General features: G+C 37.0%; 1 protein-coding gene across 1 annotated transcript; it reads right to left on the bottom strand.

Annotated features, from left to right (window-relative positions):
- Nucleotides 1-2,657: 2,657 nt before the first annotated feature.
- LOC149216089 (disease resistance protein RPP2B-like) lies at nt 2,658-11,468 on the bottom strand. The gene is made up of 2 exons (XM_089389818.1): nt 11,374-11,468; nt 2,658-3,156 (listed from the first exon to the last, which is right to left on the bottom strand). Exons 1-2 carry the CDS (start codon nt 11,466-11,468, stop codon nt 2,658-2,660), a joined length of 594 nt encoding a protein of 197 aa, XP_089245944.1.
- Nucleotides 11,469-13,701: the final 2,233 nt, after the last annotated feature.

Here is a 13,701-nt window from a genome sequence, read left to right as displayed (position 1 = left end):
CAACAATCTTGAACTTAGTACGTAGATTGATTGTTTTTTTCGGCATTGCATAGAATTTAGATCTACATGCCCAAATTTCATACCTGTCATTCATCATCACAGATATACATTTTCAGACATCTAATGTACTTTTCTAATTCAAATCTAAACATCCAGATATCACATATTGCAAAATCTCAGTGCTTTTCTTCTTCAGTTGTTTTTTGCATAAATTTTCCTTTCTCACATATATATTATATTTGGAAACTCAAGACGAACATGTTATACAATCTAAAGATCTATGGAAAATGTTGGTTGAAGCTACATCTTACAAAGGAAATTGAAAGACTTATGAACAATCTTGATAAATCCATAGGTTTGATTGGAGTGCATTTTTCGAATAATCTAGTGTTTCATATCGGTGAATGTAAAATGCCAAAATAGAGTTAGGAAAAGTTGAATTTACTATTTGAAAACCAAATTGTCATCCCTTGTACCTAATGAGCCTTCTTCATTAAATATTTTCTTGAATGACATTTTGTTTACTAATTTTTATCTTCAATGATTTTTTATATATCACAATTCTTCTTGATTTTATGCCTTACTGCATTTCCTTTGCAACATCTGGTGTAATTGCTAGTTTATGAATATGCTTATTTTTTTCCATGAGAAATTATTTTTATATTTTATATAAATAAAGTACGGCTATTCATCATAAATTCAACATATCACATGCGATAATTCACAGTGTTAGTTAAATCCAACATATTATATGTGAGAATTGAAAGCATTAGTTGCAAAGATAAATTTCCATAATTATTTACTATATTATTTCACATAAATGATAATTGGTTAATATTATTTAAAATTGATAATTAAAAAAATTATATAAAAATAAAAATATGTAATTGGAATATAGAATTCAATTACATTGAAAACAATTAATTTGTTTGAAATTTGAAAATAATTTAGTTTTTTCAAATAATTTTCTCAAATCTTCATTTCCTCGTCTTTACACATTTTAGAGATCATTACTAATAATAATTAATTTTAAATAATTTTAAAACATCCTCATACACTCAAAATAATTATCCTCCTCGATAAATATATATGCACTGCCAGTTTAGAACTTTATAAGTTGTATATGTTGAATTCTATTTCTTAAAGTGTCATGGATTAACATGGACTTTTCAACGTTCAATAAATATTAATATGTATATTAAATCATATAGTTTTAAAAAGAAAATATAAAAAGTAATTAAATATTATATATTATATATAATTTAATTTTTTTCCAAAATTAAGTGTTAATGTAATTTATTTTCATATAATTTCAGGGTTTTGATGTAAACATCAGAGTGTTTTATGTATTTAAATTTTATTTAGAATTTTGATTTTTACATCAAAATTTTGAAATTGTACTAACATAAATTAGGTTAACATTTAATTTTATTAAAAAATTAATATTTAAATTTTATTTAAAATTTTGATTTTTATATCAAAATCTTGAAATTGTACTAACATAAATTACACTAATATTTAATTTTACTTTTAACATTTAATTTTATACGGTTTGAGTGGGTTTAATGGTTAAGAACATGTGTTTCCTTCTTAGAGGTTATAGGTTCAAAACCAAAGGGGGTAGAGTATGTATGTCTTCGTAGATTTTAGTAGTCAAATCGCTGCGCGGAGGTGAGTCCCTTGTCCCACAAACAAGAAAGTCTCATGCACCAATGGTGAGTCCCTTGTCCCACAAACAAGAAAGTCTCATGCACCAATTTAGTATCTAGTTTCGCTGTGACCTTAAAAATAGATATTATTATTATTACTAAAAAATAATATATATATATTTTGTGAACGGCAAAAAAAAATGACACGTTAAGCCATGACACTCCGAGAAATACAGTCCGACCTATACAACCTGTAAAGTTCGAAAAAGGCACTGCACTAAATATAATGTATAACGACGATATAAACCTTCGGAATTGAAAAAATAAGAGAAAAAGCCCTGACATTACCAGAAATACAATCCAAAGCCTTTACAGTTCGAAAAGGCGGTGCAAGAAATACAATATATAATGATGATATTAACCTTTAGAAAAGAAAAAATAAATCACATATATGCCCCCACGTGACATAAAAAGTCTGGATGTAGTAAACCGTCGTCTATGATGTTCCTTGTCCTCTCTCTCCGCAGCCATTAGCAAGAGCAACCACTGATCTATCAAATAATACAAATCTTCCGCGTCTCCAAGCTCATGACATCTATTTAAATATATCATTGCATTTGTAAATCTACCATAACTTAGGATCGGACTTACCCACCCAGACAGAGTGACATCCGCCTCCTAGATTGGGATCAAATGACACCCGCCTCCTGGATTGGGGTTTCTTCGCCAAAAAGTGTCCACGCCACAGATCTATCATAGTCTAAAGAGACCTGAAAATCCTTATTTAAACTAAAACAAAGGAAACGACTCGAAAGATTCATCTTCAAACCCAAAACAAAGCTGTGAATGATTGAAATACTTACACGGGATGATCGTTCCAACAAATCGTCAATGTTGTTGGTCGTGTGATGCGAGAGACCACGGGGCATGATTTCCTCTTCCTCAGCAATGCTTCTTCCCAAATCCCTAACATGATCGTGCATTTTTATCTTATATTCACTGTCCGTTTTAAAGAGACACTTGTTCTCTATATTTCGAAGCCCCACGGAACCCCAAATTCTTGCGGCCGTATCTCTGTCCTCTCCTATTAAGTGAATCGTAGCTGATTCTAAGTCTTTCTTGTGTCTCGGGAGGTAGGTGGTGAAGCCGAATCAATGTCTCTTCCCAGTAAGATCTTTCATTTTCTCCAAAAAGAAGCGCACCAAATACTTTTAATGACAACGGCAATCCATCGCACGCCGTTATAAACTGATAGGCCAGATCTGCAAATTCTGGTTGTGGATGTGGTTGACCAAAGGCGTGAAAGCAGAAAAGCTCTTTCCATTGCTGTCTGTTTAGCCCCTCTGCGAGTTTTTCTTTCTTGAGGACTTTCTTGTCACGAGATGTAATCAGAATCAAGCTATTGGGGTTCACGGTATCTTTAATTGGCAAAAAGGCTTCCAACTTGGATGCTTCCTCGTGAACTATGTCGAAGTCCAGAAACTCTCTGGGATGCTTCCTCCTGATCCTGCAACAATAAGTGTAGATGGAAAGGCAATAATATCATGTTATATAGATACTTCTTAATTTTTTAACCATGGATTTTATCAAGCACAAAGTGAGCATAGTAATGATAAAACTTGTTGAGTTGAGCAGCAAAAGCATAACTTGCAAATAAATTGATATTGCAAAAAATAATGCCAAATAAACAAAATAGCAAAATAATCAAACACAAAGATTATACAATGCTTTACGTGGTAAAACTCTCCTTGTGATGGAAACATCCATGGGGCAATGATAATCGGTATTCTTATTATTAAAGGGAGATTTACAACAATCAACTCACAAGCATACATTATCCAACCATTCAACCCACTCTCCATTCATTTTATGTTTTTATATTGCCTCTATAGGCTTATATGGGTAAATATCAACTTGTCAGTTTTTCTAAATATGTCCACAATTTTTAAAACATATACATAATAATTTTTTTACATAAAATAAAAAAAGTTTTTGTTGAAGGTGTTGGACCTGCCAACATTCAAGGGATCACCTCGATATTAAGTCCCAACTAGACCTCACACCATTTGGTGTGGAAGTCTTATCCAGTATGATGGCCTGGTTGCCATTGTCTTAAGGATTTGCCTCAACTCTTGCTTGTTAGCACAGGAGAGTGATCTGCTTTGTCTTCGGGAAGTGAGGTTCATGTGCCTGGTGAGTGTAAGTGTATTTATGTCAATGGTTCTTTCACTATGAGGGGAAGAGAGTGAAGGTGAGTTCCAGGTTGAAAGGGATCAATCCCAACTCAGCTAGAAAGACACAACACAAAAAGACATACACAGTTTCCGGCGGAGCAGTCCACTCAGATGCGATAGTCACAAAATACAAGGTAAGATAACATGTACAACACTCACAGATAAGTCTGAAATGAGTGCAACGGTTTTTACAGCAAGGTTCATGTGAAAGGTCTGTCTGATGTCTTGTAGAGCAGTCGGCACAGACAAGACAACATTAACAACATATACAACACATTTCCTTTAATAGATTATGCATTACAAAAAATGATTTCGCTTAAATGTAGAACACGGGTTAAAGCAACATGCATTACAAGTGTTAAAGATCAGTCTTACAACAAATAAAGTACATGTGTGAAAATGTGTTGGCCTATTAACAGGCTTCTGAATCAAGCGAAAGTTCCAAGACACATCATTACACCATACATCACTAACCCCATCAGCGGGGCGTTGGAGCTGCTACTTACTCATCAGATAAAAGATTACAGATTCTCTTGGCTATGTGGGGGGAGCTTAGGTGAAAATTCCTTTCATGTACAAACGAGGGGGGTATTTATAGCCAAGGGTTAACTGACCCTTGTGGTTGTTCGACTACCCTCATGACCGTTTTACTTACATGACTCTATGTTCAACAAGTGGGTCTCTTGGACTTCCACATTACATCACATTGATTGACAACAAGCCCATAGTAGAGATGTGGGTAACATGACTCATGACTTGACTCTACATGACTTGACAAGACAATGCTGGTACATTCGTGCTGTTGTTGGAGTGCATGTCGAGCTACAGTGCTACTGAGTGATGGATGTCATCATGGCGTATCATAGCTTCACCTCCGCATGGAGAAGTGCACAGAGTCTTTGATGGTCCTTGGTTCGCTTGATGAAGCTTTAGCATGTTGTTCCTTGCTTTCAAGTTGAAAGGCTTGACAGGTTCACTTGTTCGCGAAGGTGCATGTTCGTCGCATTCGTTCGCTTCGCATGCTTCGTTCGTTCATCCGTTGGTGAACCTGTCCATCTGCATGTGCTCCCTTCGTTCATGTTGTTCGTCGTCTTGACATGTTTGTTGGTGTACCTATACCTGCAGTCACTCATGATGAGACGACATCAAATCCAAAACCCCCTAGTCTACCACGACACATGATCATTCGGATGTAGGTGACCGGGAGAGGCAACAGGGCTGTAATGCGGGATGATGGCTCTGGGCAACTGTTGATGAAAATTGCACAAGAGTCACTAAGAGATGGAGACATGCAATCTGAGTCGATAGTAACTGTCTACAAGGTCTAGCTCAGCTGGGAGGAAACATTGTGCAAATTTTGGGAGGGATAGTCCAAGCTGCAAGACGGCAGGGCAGCCATGCTCTGCGCATTTTCTGCAACGAATAGTCAACAGGGGCTGGACAGCTAGATTTGTGCAATTTTCCAGAGGAATGGGCTGGGCTACATGAAGGATCAATAGGCAGGGATTGTGCAGTTTTTCTGGGGAACTGCATGGGAGACTGGTAGCTAGAACTGCGCAATTCCCAGAGGGAACTGCCAATTGGCTGCTGGGGTCACTGGCAACCAGAACTGCGCAATTCCCAGAGGGAACTACCAGTTGGCTGCTAGGGTCACTAGAAACCAAAACTGCATAAATCCCAGAGGGAACTTCCAGTTGGCTGCTCAGTCACTGGCAGCAGAAACTACACAATTTCTGGAGGGAACGGGCAGTCTGCTGCTGGCTGGGAAAACTGCACTAAGGTCGGGAGCTCGTCCTACTGATCATCTCTACGCAATTTCTGAGCTGAGATGACTGATGTGCAGCGAGAGGCCTTCTCATGAGAACTACACAATTTCTAAGATGAACAGACGGTTGATTGTTTGGGTGGGCAGCATGAGTGATGCTTGAGTTTTTTGCGGGCAGCGTAACTTGAAAGAACTAGCTTGATGGTTCTACGTTGTTCTAGTTGACATTCGATCAAGTTGAAAGCATGGTGATGGTCTGGTTGTCAGTGAGGAGTCTGGTCGTCAGAATTTCAGAAAAAATGACTAAGTGTGTGAACAATCGAAAGATGCATAGGTGATCATACGAACACACACTCGCATGAATTGACGACGAAAAAACATAACCATCTAGACACATATGTTCAACATGACTGACTGACGATGCAAGCGACAAGTGCGACACTCGTGATTGATCGTTCATGATCGAGACGACGCTTGCACGACAGTCAATGTGACTCCATATATGAGTGCGACAAATGCTTTCATGGCAAACACAACAAACACATACGAAGCAAAGACTTTTAGCATAACCAAAACACGGTCGCAAGCATGACTTAGACATCAACATGCAGAGACTTGAGTGCAATAAACAAGAAAAGCGAATGTAAAGACTCGCACGAGCTCATAGAGTGAACCCGAGTGTAAGCAGTCATCAAGTGAAACTCTTTAAGGGAGGCTCCGAAATTGGTGTAAACCAAAATTTTGGAGGGTGGTTGTAGCCGCTACAACACTTGGCGACACACTGGTAGAACTCTAACTTCTCTGTTTTGGTTCATTGCTAGCGCAGGACCTTGGTCCTTCGAGGAGTATTGAATCATTATGTAGGTTACTTCATTTTCCCCATTTACCCCATGGACATACATGGTTCACCCTTTGCCAACTCAGTCAAACAAAATCAAAAGTTCAGCTTAGATCTTAGTGTTTCGAATTAAGGAAGGGTAGTTTAGCTTGCGAGTTGAAGATTTTCAGAGTATAAGTTTTCATCTCTGGTGTTGCTCCACTGCCAACAAGCCTGGACAGTACTCCGACAGAGTCACGCAGGAACACACACATTGCTTCACCGCCAGCGAGCCTGGTCAGTACCCAGGTGGAGTTGCATGCTTCACCTCTCTACGCAGGAAGCCTTTCTCTTCTTTCGCCTTTGTATTTTTTAAGAGAAATGTGCATAGAAACTTATTTATCTTTGGGGTGCAAGAGGAATCCCGACTTATTGAGAGCAGAAGAGGTTGTTCCTTCAGAGAAGCGTGTAATACCTCTGACATAGGTTTGCTCGTTTAGAATTTTCCCCTTCTCCATTTCTACTAGTTGGATTAGCTTAAACACATAAAGCAGAAGGTTGAGTACAAGCATGGGGCTTTCTAGTGTGGACACAGGTTCACAGTTGGACCAAAGCTTCTCTTACAGAAGGTTCATATTTTCCGTCAGGACTTCATCAGTCAAAGGTTGTAACCAAGCAGAGAAAAAAAAGACACAAGACTGACAAAGTGCTACAGTGTCACAAGTCTCTTCAAATTTCAGCCACATACTCTATTCAAAAGCTAGAATGTAGTAGTTGGCAACACTTATTTTCGGAAACAAAATAGTAATATATCAAACAAACAAAATGCATGTGAACAAAAATAGTAAGCAGAATCAAACAAAGCAAAAAAAAGATAATTAGCAAAACAAACCAAATGAAACAACAAGCAACAAGCAGACTATGTACATGGCACGGGTGCGGCCCGAGCTATTGAAAATAATTCTTGAGATCTTAGTTGTTGACAGGAAGGTTGTCAATCCTCCTATCAAGTGATCGCAAATGATACGTCTATGGACCAAGTTTATCATGAATTGCATACGGACCAATCCATAGGGACTAGAACTTCATATGTTTGCCTTTGTCTTCATGGGGCTTATCCCATTTCAGAACTAAGTCATCCACATCGAAGCTAGCTTTCCCTGCAGACTTCTTATCGAACCACCTCTTAATACGGTTCTGGTGGAGTGTGAATTTTTCTTTTTCTTTCATCCTTTCTTCCTGGAGCTTATGGAGAGCATCCATCCTACACCGAACTAGCTGGCAAGGCTTGCCTTGGGATTCCTGGGAAAGCTGAAGAGCAGGCAAGTAGATATTTGGCAGGAGGATAGCTTCTTTACCGTAAACCAGGAAGTATGGTGAGGTATTCAGAGAGGGCTTAGGTGTTACACGGTCAACCCATAGTGCATTCATCAGGGCGGTATGCCAGTTACGCTGCTGAGAGAAAACAGTCTTCTTGATTATACGGATGATGTTCTTATTCGTAGACTCTGCTAGACCGTTTCTTGTGAATAGTAATTTGATGAATGCTTTAGCACAATACCATTATGTAATGCAAAGTCATAGAGTTTCAAAGATGAAAAATAAGTTGCATTATAAAAAAACAAATGATACTAGAATGTTGAAGCGTGAGATGATATTCTGTTGGAGGAAGCTGATGACCTCTTGGTCATTTACTTGTTTGAACAGAACTTCCTCTATCCACCGAGTAAAGTAGTCAGTTGTTCTTAGAATATAGTAATGTTTTTTTGATGAATGAGGGAAAATTTCCCCAACGATGTCTAGGCCCCACTGTTGGAAAGCTTTAGTCACTGCAACAGGTTGTAGTGGGGCTACTGATTCAACTTCATTTTGATGTTGTCCTCAAATATTCTTATAATTTTATTTTCTTATTGTAATGCAATATCAACTATACACCTTAATGGTTTTTATGATCATCACAATGAGATTCCAGTGGCTTGGGTAATATCATCACGGAATGGTACTCTTGGTATTTGTAAATGGATGTCACAATTATTTGCAAATGGGAAAAAGAAACACCCATATTGGCATGTCCGAGTTGTCAACATAGATGATGCAGCAGCATAAATCGAGCCATTAAGGTGAACCATTTTTTTCTTTTTAGAAGAGATAAAAAGATATAATGTTTAAGGATATTCTCTTTTAATATTATATTATTTCAGGACTTGCACAAACTCTACACTATTATTGTGTGTATGGCATGTTCATATAGCGTGGTTGAAAAACGTTGGAACTAAAGTTAGGGGAAAGGAAAATAAATTCCATATCTTCTGCGCTTTAGGAGAAATCATGCATTTGTGTAAAGATGATGAATCTATACAACATGCAATTCAAATTTTCTTGGATGACTTCAAAGAAGAAACTATTTTTGGATTATTTTACAACCAACTGGTTAGGCAACAACAAATTATGTAAGTTTTTTGAAGTTGAGTTTTATCAGTTTATTTTGTAATAGACCATTTTCTATTGTTTCTTCGCATCTAATATATGTTTTTTTTTTCCAGATATGTGGGCAAAAGCATATAGGTACTTCCCACATTCCAACCAGGATACTAATAATGCTATCGAATCTTATCATCGGTATCTAAAGCAAATGTACCTTTCTGAGAAAAACAATGTGTCCCAGAGAAGGGTGAATTGGTTGTTGCATCTGTTGTTGAAAAATGTTGAGTTGCATTACATTCACATGCAATGTTTAACAAAAGTTGGTTTTGTACGAGCTTCAAAAACCGAGCGACAAATAAATTTAAATAAGTGGAAAGCAAAGAATATCCTAGATGAAAAATGTGTGGTTGATGGAAACAGTAAATATGAGTATTTGGTTCGTAGCCAAACTATGGAGACTTGTGATACATGGTATAATTTGATCTATAAAGGGCGCAACCTAAAATTTTGTAGTTGCAAATGGGCCCTAAATGGAAATATTTGTAAGCATGTTTTAAAAGTTGAAATGCTAGTGACTAGCAATGTTTCGAGGGGAAATGAATTGCCTAATGTCTCTAGGTCTATTACAGAAAGACCTAGTAATTTACTTGATTTAAATGAAACATTTGTAATGACCCAAAAATTGAAATGAACCTTCAACCTTCTCCTTCCATTGATTCAACCATTGTAAGGCTAGATAGCACCCTAACTAGCGATGAAGAAATTAAACTTGCGATTTCATCAACTCATAAGAAATTGAGGGGTTTATTACAAATAACACCCACAACTTTGGAGCAGACATTTGCATTAAATCAATTGGTAGCAAATATAAGCCAATAGTACAATAATAAGAAATTCGATGTTGTAATTCCATCCAAGGTCACTACCAAGAGGCGACATAGTTTCTTGGGCCCAATAAAAAAAAATGGGCAAAGTGTTCATGTGTTGAAATCAAGAAAAGATGAACCACAGTTTCTAAAGGTTGGACAGGGTCGTAGAAGGAAAATAAGCATGAACGAACAATTGGAGACCTCTTCTACAAAATAAATCAATCTGAACCACACATCTAGAAGGGTACAACATTCTATTTTACGAAATATTGGTATGGAAATTTCAATTAATGTATCATTTTATGTGAAATGAAAAATATCACTATCTTCATCGCCTTCCATGCAATTTCATAACAATGTGTTTTTTTTTGTTACAATTGAATATTCCACATCTCATAATACTTCAAGCTGTCAAGTTCAATTATTTGATGAGAATAATGTGGATCCAAATATAGGGAGTTCATTGGTTCCTTTTCCATTTTCTTCATCGCATCCACCCCTCTCATTTGATCATTGAACCTACTAGTTGTTTCCACCATATGCACCAAGTTCATTCATTGGGAACCCTACCTCAACCCTTAACATTTTGGTTCCACACCCTAGGGTGATGCCCCCTATCGTAAACCAGTCAGGTTGTATCACCACCCACACTCTATACCTTGGTCATTTATGACATCCAACATACCTCCATCCATCCCCCTGGAACCACACAGCTATTGCACACTTCCAATCAACAATTTACTTAGAGTTGCTCCATCTACTAAGGAGGGACAATCTATTCACATGCCTTCGAGCTTTATGGTGAGAAACGTTGGTTGATGAAAACGTTATAACTTTCATGAATGAAATTGTCTATGAATCAAAATCATTATTTATATTTTAAGTGAACCTATATTGGTAAGTTTTGTAATGGATGAACGAAAAGCATTTGACAACATTCTTCTCAATTTGTTTTACAGGAAATAGTAGATGACAAGAACCATCAAAGTACCAACAATCAATGGCAAGATGACAAATATTTGAGCTGATGAGCATTCATGGATAAAATATGAGCATAACCCTATAAATGGCTCTCCTGATCCAATGACATCTTGTGTGCATGACGGGTTGAATGTTATATAAAAATTAATTAGTTTTAGGTTATTATTTAATTTTAGATTAATTTAGACGAAAGGGCATGATCATAAGATCATGCCCTTTCCCCAAAGGGTGCCATGGCGATATATAAGCCAAGAACCCCATTGTAATGATACATCATCTGTCTATTCAATTATTAATAAATATTTAAACATATATATAATTCTGTTCATCAAGAATTTTTCAACTTCATCTGGTATCAAAGCCAGAAATGGTTTGGTGACACCCACGAGTTTCTGCTGGCCAGCAGGCCCGACAGGCTTTCAATCAGCACCCTGCATTTCGCTGGCAATACGGTGCTTACGGAATAGAGGTGCAATCTGTGAGTGTGGCGTGGCTTAGGTTCTAGAACAGTCGTTCCCTTAGATTTGTTGTATGTCTGATTCTACGTGGTGATCTGTGTACGATAGCGTACCCCCTCAAACTTGCAAATAAACCGCAGTGGAACTACAATCCGCTGTCATTTTTTTTTCGCTACCGTGGAACAGCTGTGGTACGGTCGAGATTTGCTATTTTTTCTGCTTCTGTGGTACGGCTGAGAGCCGCTGTTAGTTTTGCTGTCGTGGAAGACATTGCGCTTGTGGAATAAAAACGTTGAAGGGTCTGGTGATATCCGCACGGAGGTAGGTCAACCAACGGAGGTAGGGTCAATGTGCCTATTCATCAGCACGTGACTGTCCGTGGTAGATATATAAATTTATATTTAACGTCAAATATATACATATATATTCAAATATATATATAGCGTGAAATATATATAACGCTAAATTATATATAATATATATAATTTAATTAATTAAATTTATTTTAATTAATTAAAAGTTATATGTATATGTATATATATATATATATATATATATATATAATTTAATTTAATTAATTAAATTTATTTTAATTAATTAAAAGTTATATATATAAAATTTATTTTAGCTAATTAAAAAAAAAAGAGAGAGGAAAAATATTTTAGCTGGCAAATAAATACACGCCCCCGCAAACCCGCTCAATGTCGACAATGACAATGGCGGATTTCCAAAAAAATTTGTTGGATGCGGAGCATAAGATAAATAGCAACCACGATGAGGTCAGTAAAAGATTAAATGAATTCCAGATCAAGCTTGGGGAGCAAGCTGACGAAATCAAAAATCTTCATGATATGACAAATCGAATAGAAATAAAGATGGAAAATCAACATGTTCAAACAGAAATAAACATCAGAGATGCCTTAACAATGCTGAAACTTCTGTGTAAAAAGATGAATTGTACACCCGAACAACTACTAAAAGAAAATGAAGAGAATCAAGAACACATCTCATCAGATTCAACAAAGTCAATAGACTCTCATGAAAAAGTTGAATCCCCAAGAAAATCAGTGACACCCCACCAAGAAGTGAGTAATGCGACTCGTACCAACAAGCAACTCTGGGATACCTTTACCAATCAACACCCATTTTTCGCTCAACCATTAGCAACATACTAGCGAAGGGCAAAAGTCGAGATGCCTAAATTCGATGGAAACAAAAAAAACAACGTTGCATGGATAAATAAAGCAGAAGAATACTTGAGATATATGACATCAATGACGATGACGAAAATCTCAGGCACGCATCCATGAAAATCGAAGGAGAAGCATATAATTGGTATATGTGGTGGAAAAAGACAACACACGTCATTAGCTGGAGAAAATTTAAAGATGCATTCTTTAAAAGATTCCAAGGTGTAAGAGAAGAAGAGTTTTTTTCAAAACTCATCAAGTTACGACAAAAAGGAAGTGTGGACGAATACACTCAAGAATGGGAGACCTTAGTAACACGAGTACCAGGGTTATCAGAATCTCGTCTAATTCAGTGATACATCTCGGGACTCAAAACTCATTTACAAGCAGAACTTGAGATGCATGACATTACATCAATAGAAGTAGCAAGACGTAAAGCAAAAACAACCGAAAAGAAATTCGAACCAATATTTTGGTCAAAGCGGAAAAAACATATGCAAGACGAAGGATACCCCAGTATGTGGACTCAAATAATACAAGATATGTTCCACCACATCTTCGTGAAGATGAAAAATCTAATGTGGAAATGCAAAGGATAAAAGAGGGTAAATGTAAACGCTGTGGTGAGAAGTGGGACCCCAAACATAGATGTGCTAAAGGAAAAGAACCAAAGAACCTATATAATTGTGAAGCAACCAATGATTCAAACAGTGAAGATTATGACATAGAAGAAACAGAAGATGCCCCTTTCTTCTCACCAGAATTAGATGACGGAAGTATTCCACAAGTGTCACTATCTACTATGACAGGTATATCACAACCTCAGACCTTCAAGTTAAAAGGACACATAAAGAAGAACAATGTAGTGGTTCTCATCGACTCTGGTAGCACACACAATTTTTTAGATGCAACCGTGGCAAAGAGACTCAATATTTTTTCATTTCCCTTACCAAATATGAAAGTGATGGTAGCTAACGGTAAGAAGATTGAGAAGGTGGGGAAATGCCATAAGGTCAATTTGTAGATTCAAGACTTTAATTTAGAGTCTCCGTTCTTCACGGTACCGTTAGGAGGAGTAGATGTCGTCTTAGGTATACAATGGCTACGAACTTTAGGTACTTATGCCACCAACCATCAAGTACAATTTATAAAATTCAAATGGGGAGGTCAGAAGTACAAACTACACGGATTCCAAACACCAGAAAATCAAGTTGTATCATCATCTCAGATGATGAAGCTGAGTCGAAAAAGAGCACCTGCTTATGCAGTACAATGTCACCAATTAGAAATTTTATCTGCAAACATGACCAGAGA

The sequence above is a fragment of the Pinus tabuliformis genome, chromosome 1_1 (genome assembly GCF_031772625.1).
Source record: "Pinus tabuliformis cultivar Carrire ecotype Pingquan chromosome 1_1, CPIR1, whole genome shotgun sequence".
Taxonomy (NCBI): Eukaryota; Viridiplantae; Streptophyta; class Pinopsida; order Pinales; family Pinaceae; genus Pinus; species Pinus tabuliformis.
The sequence above is the reverse complement of the archived record's forward strand: the minus strand, read 5'-3'. Positions and strand labels throughout refer to the sequence as shown.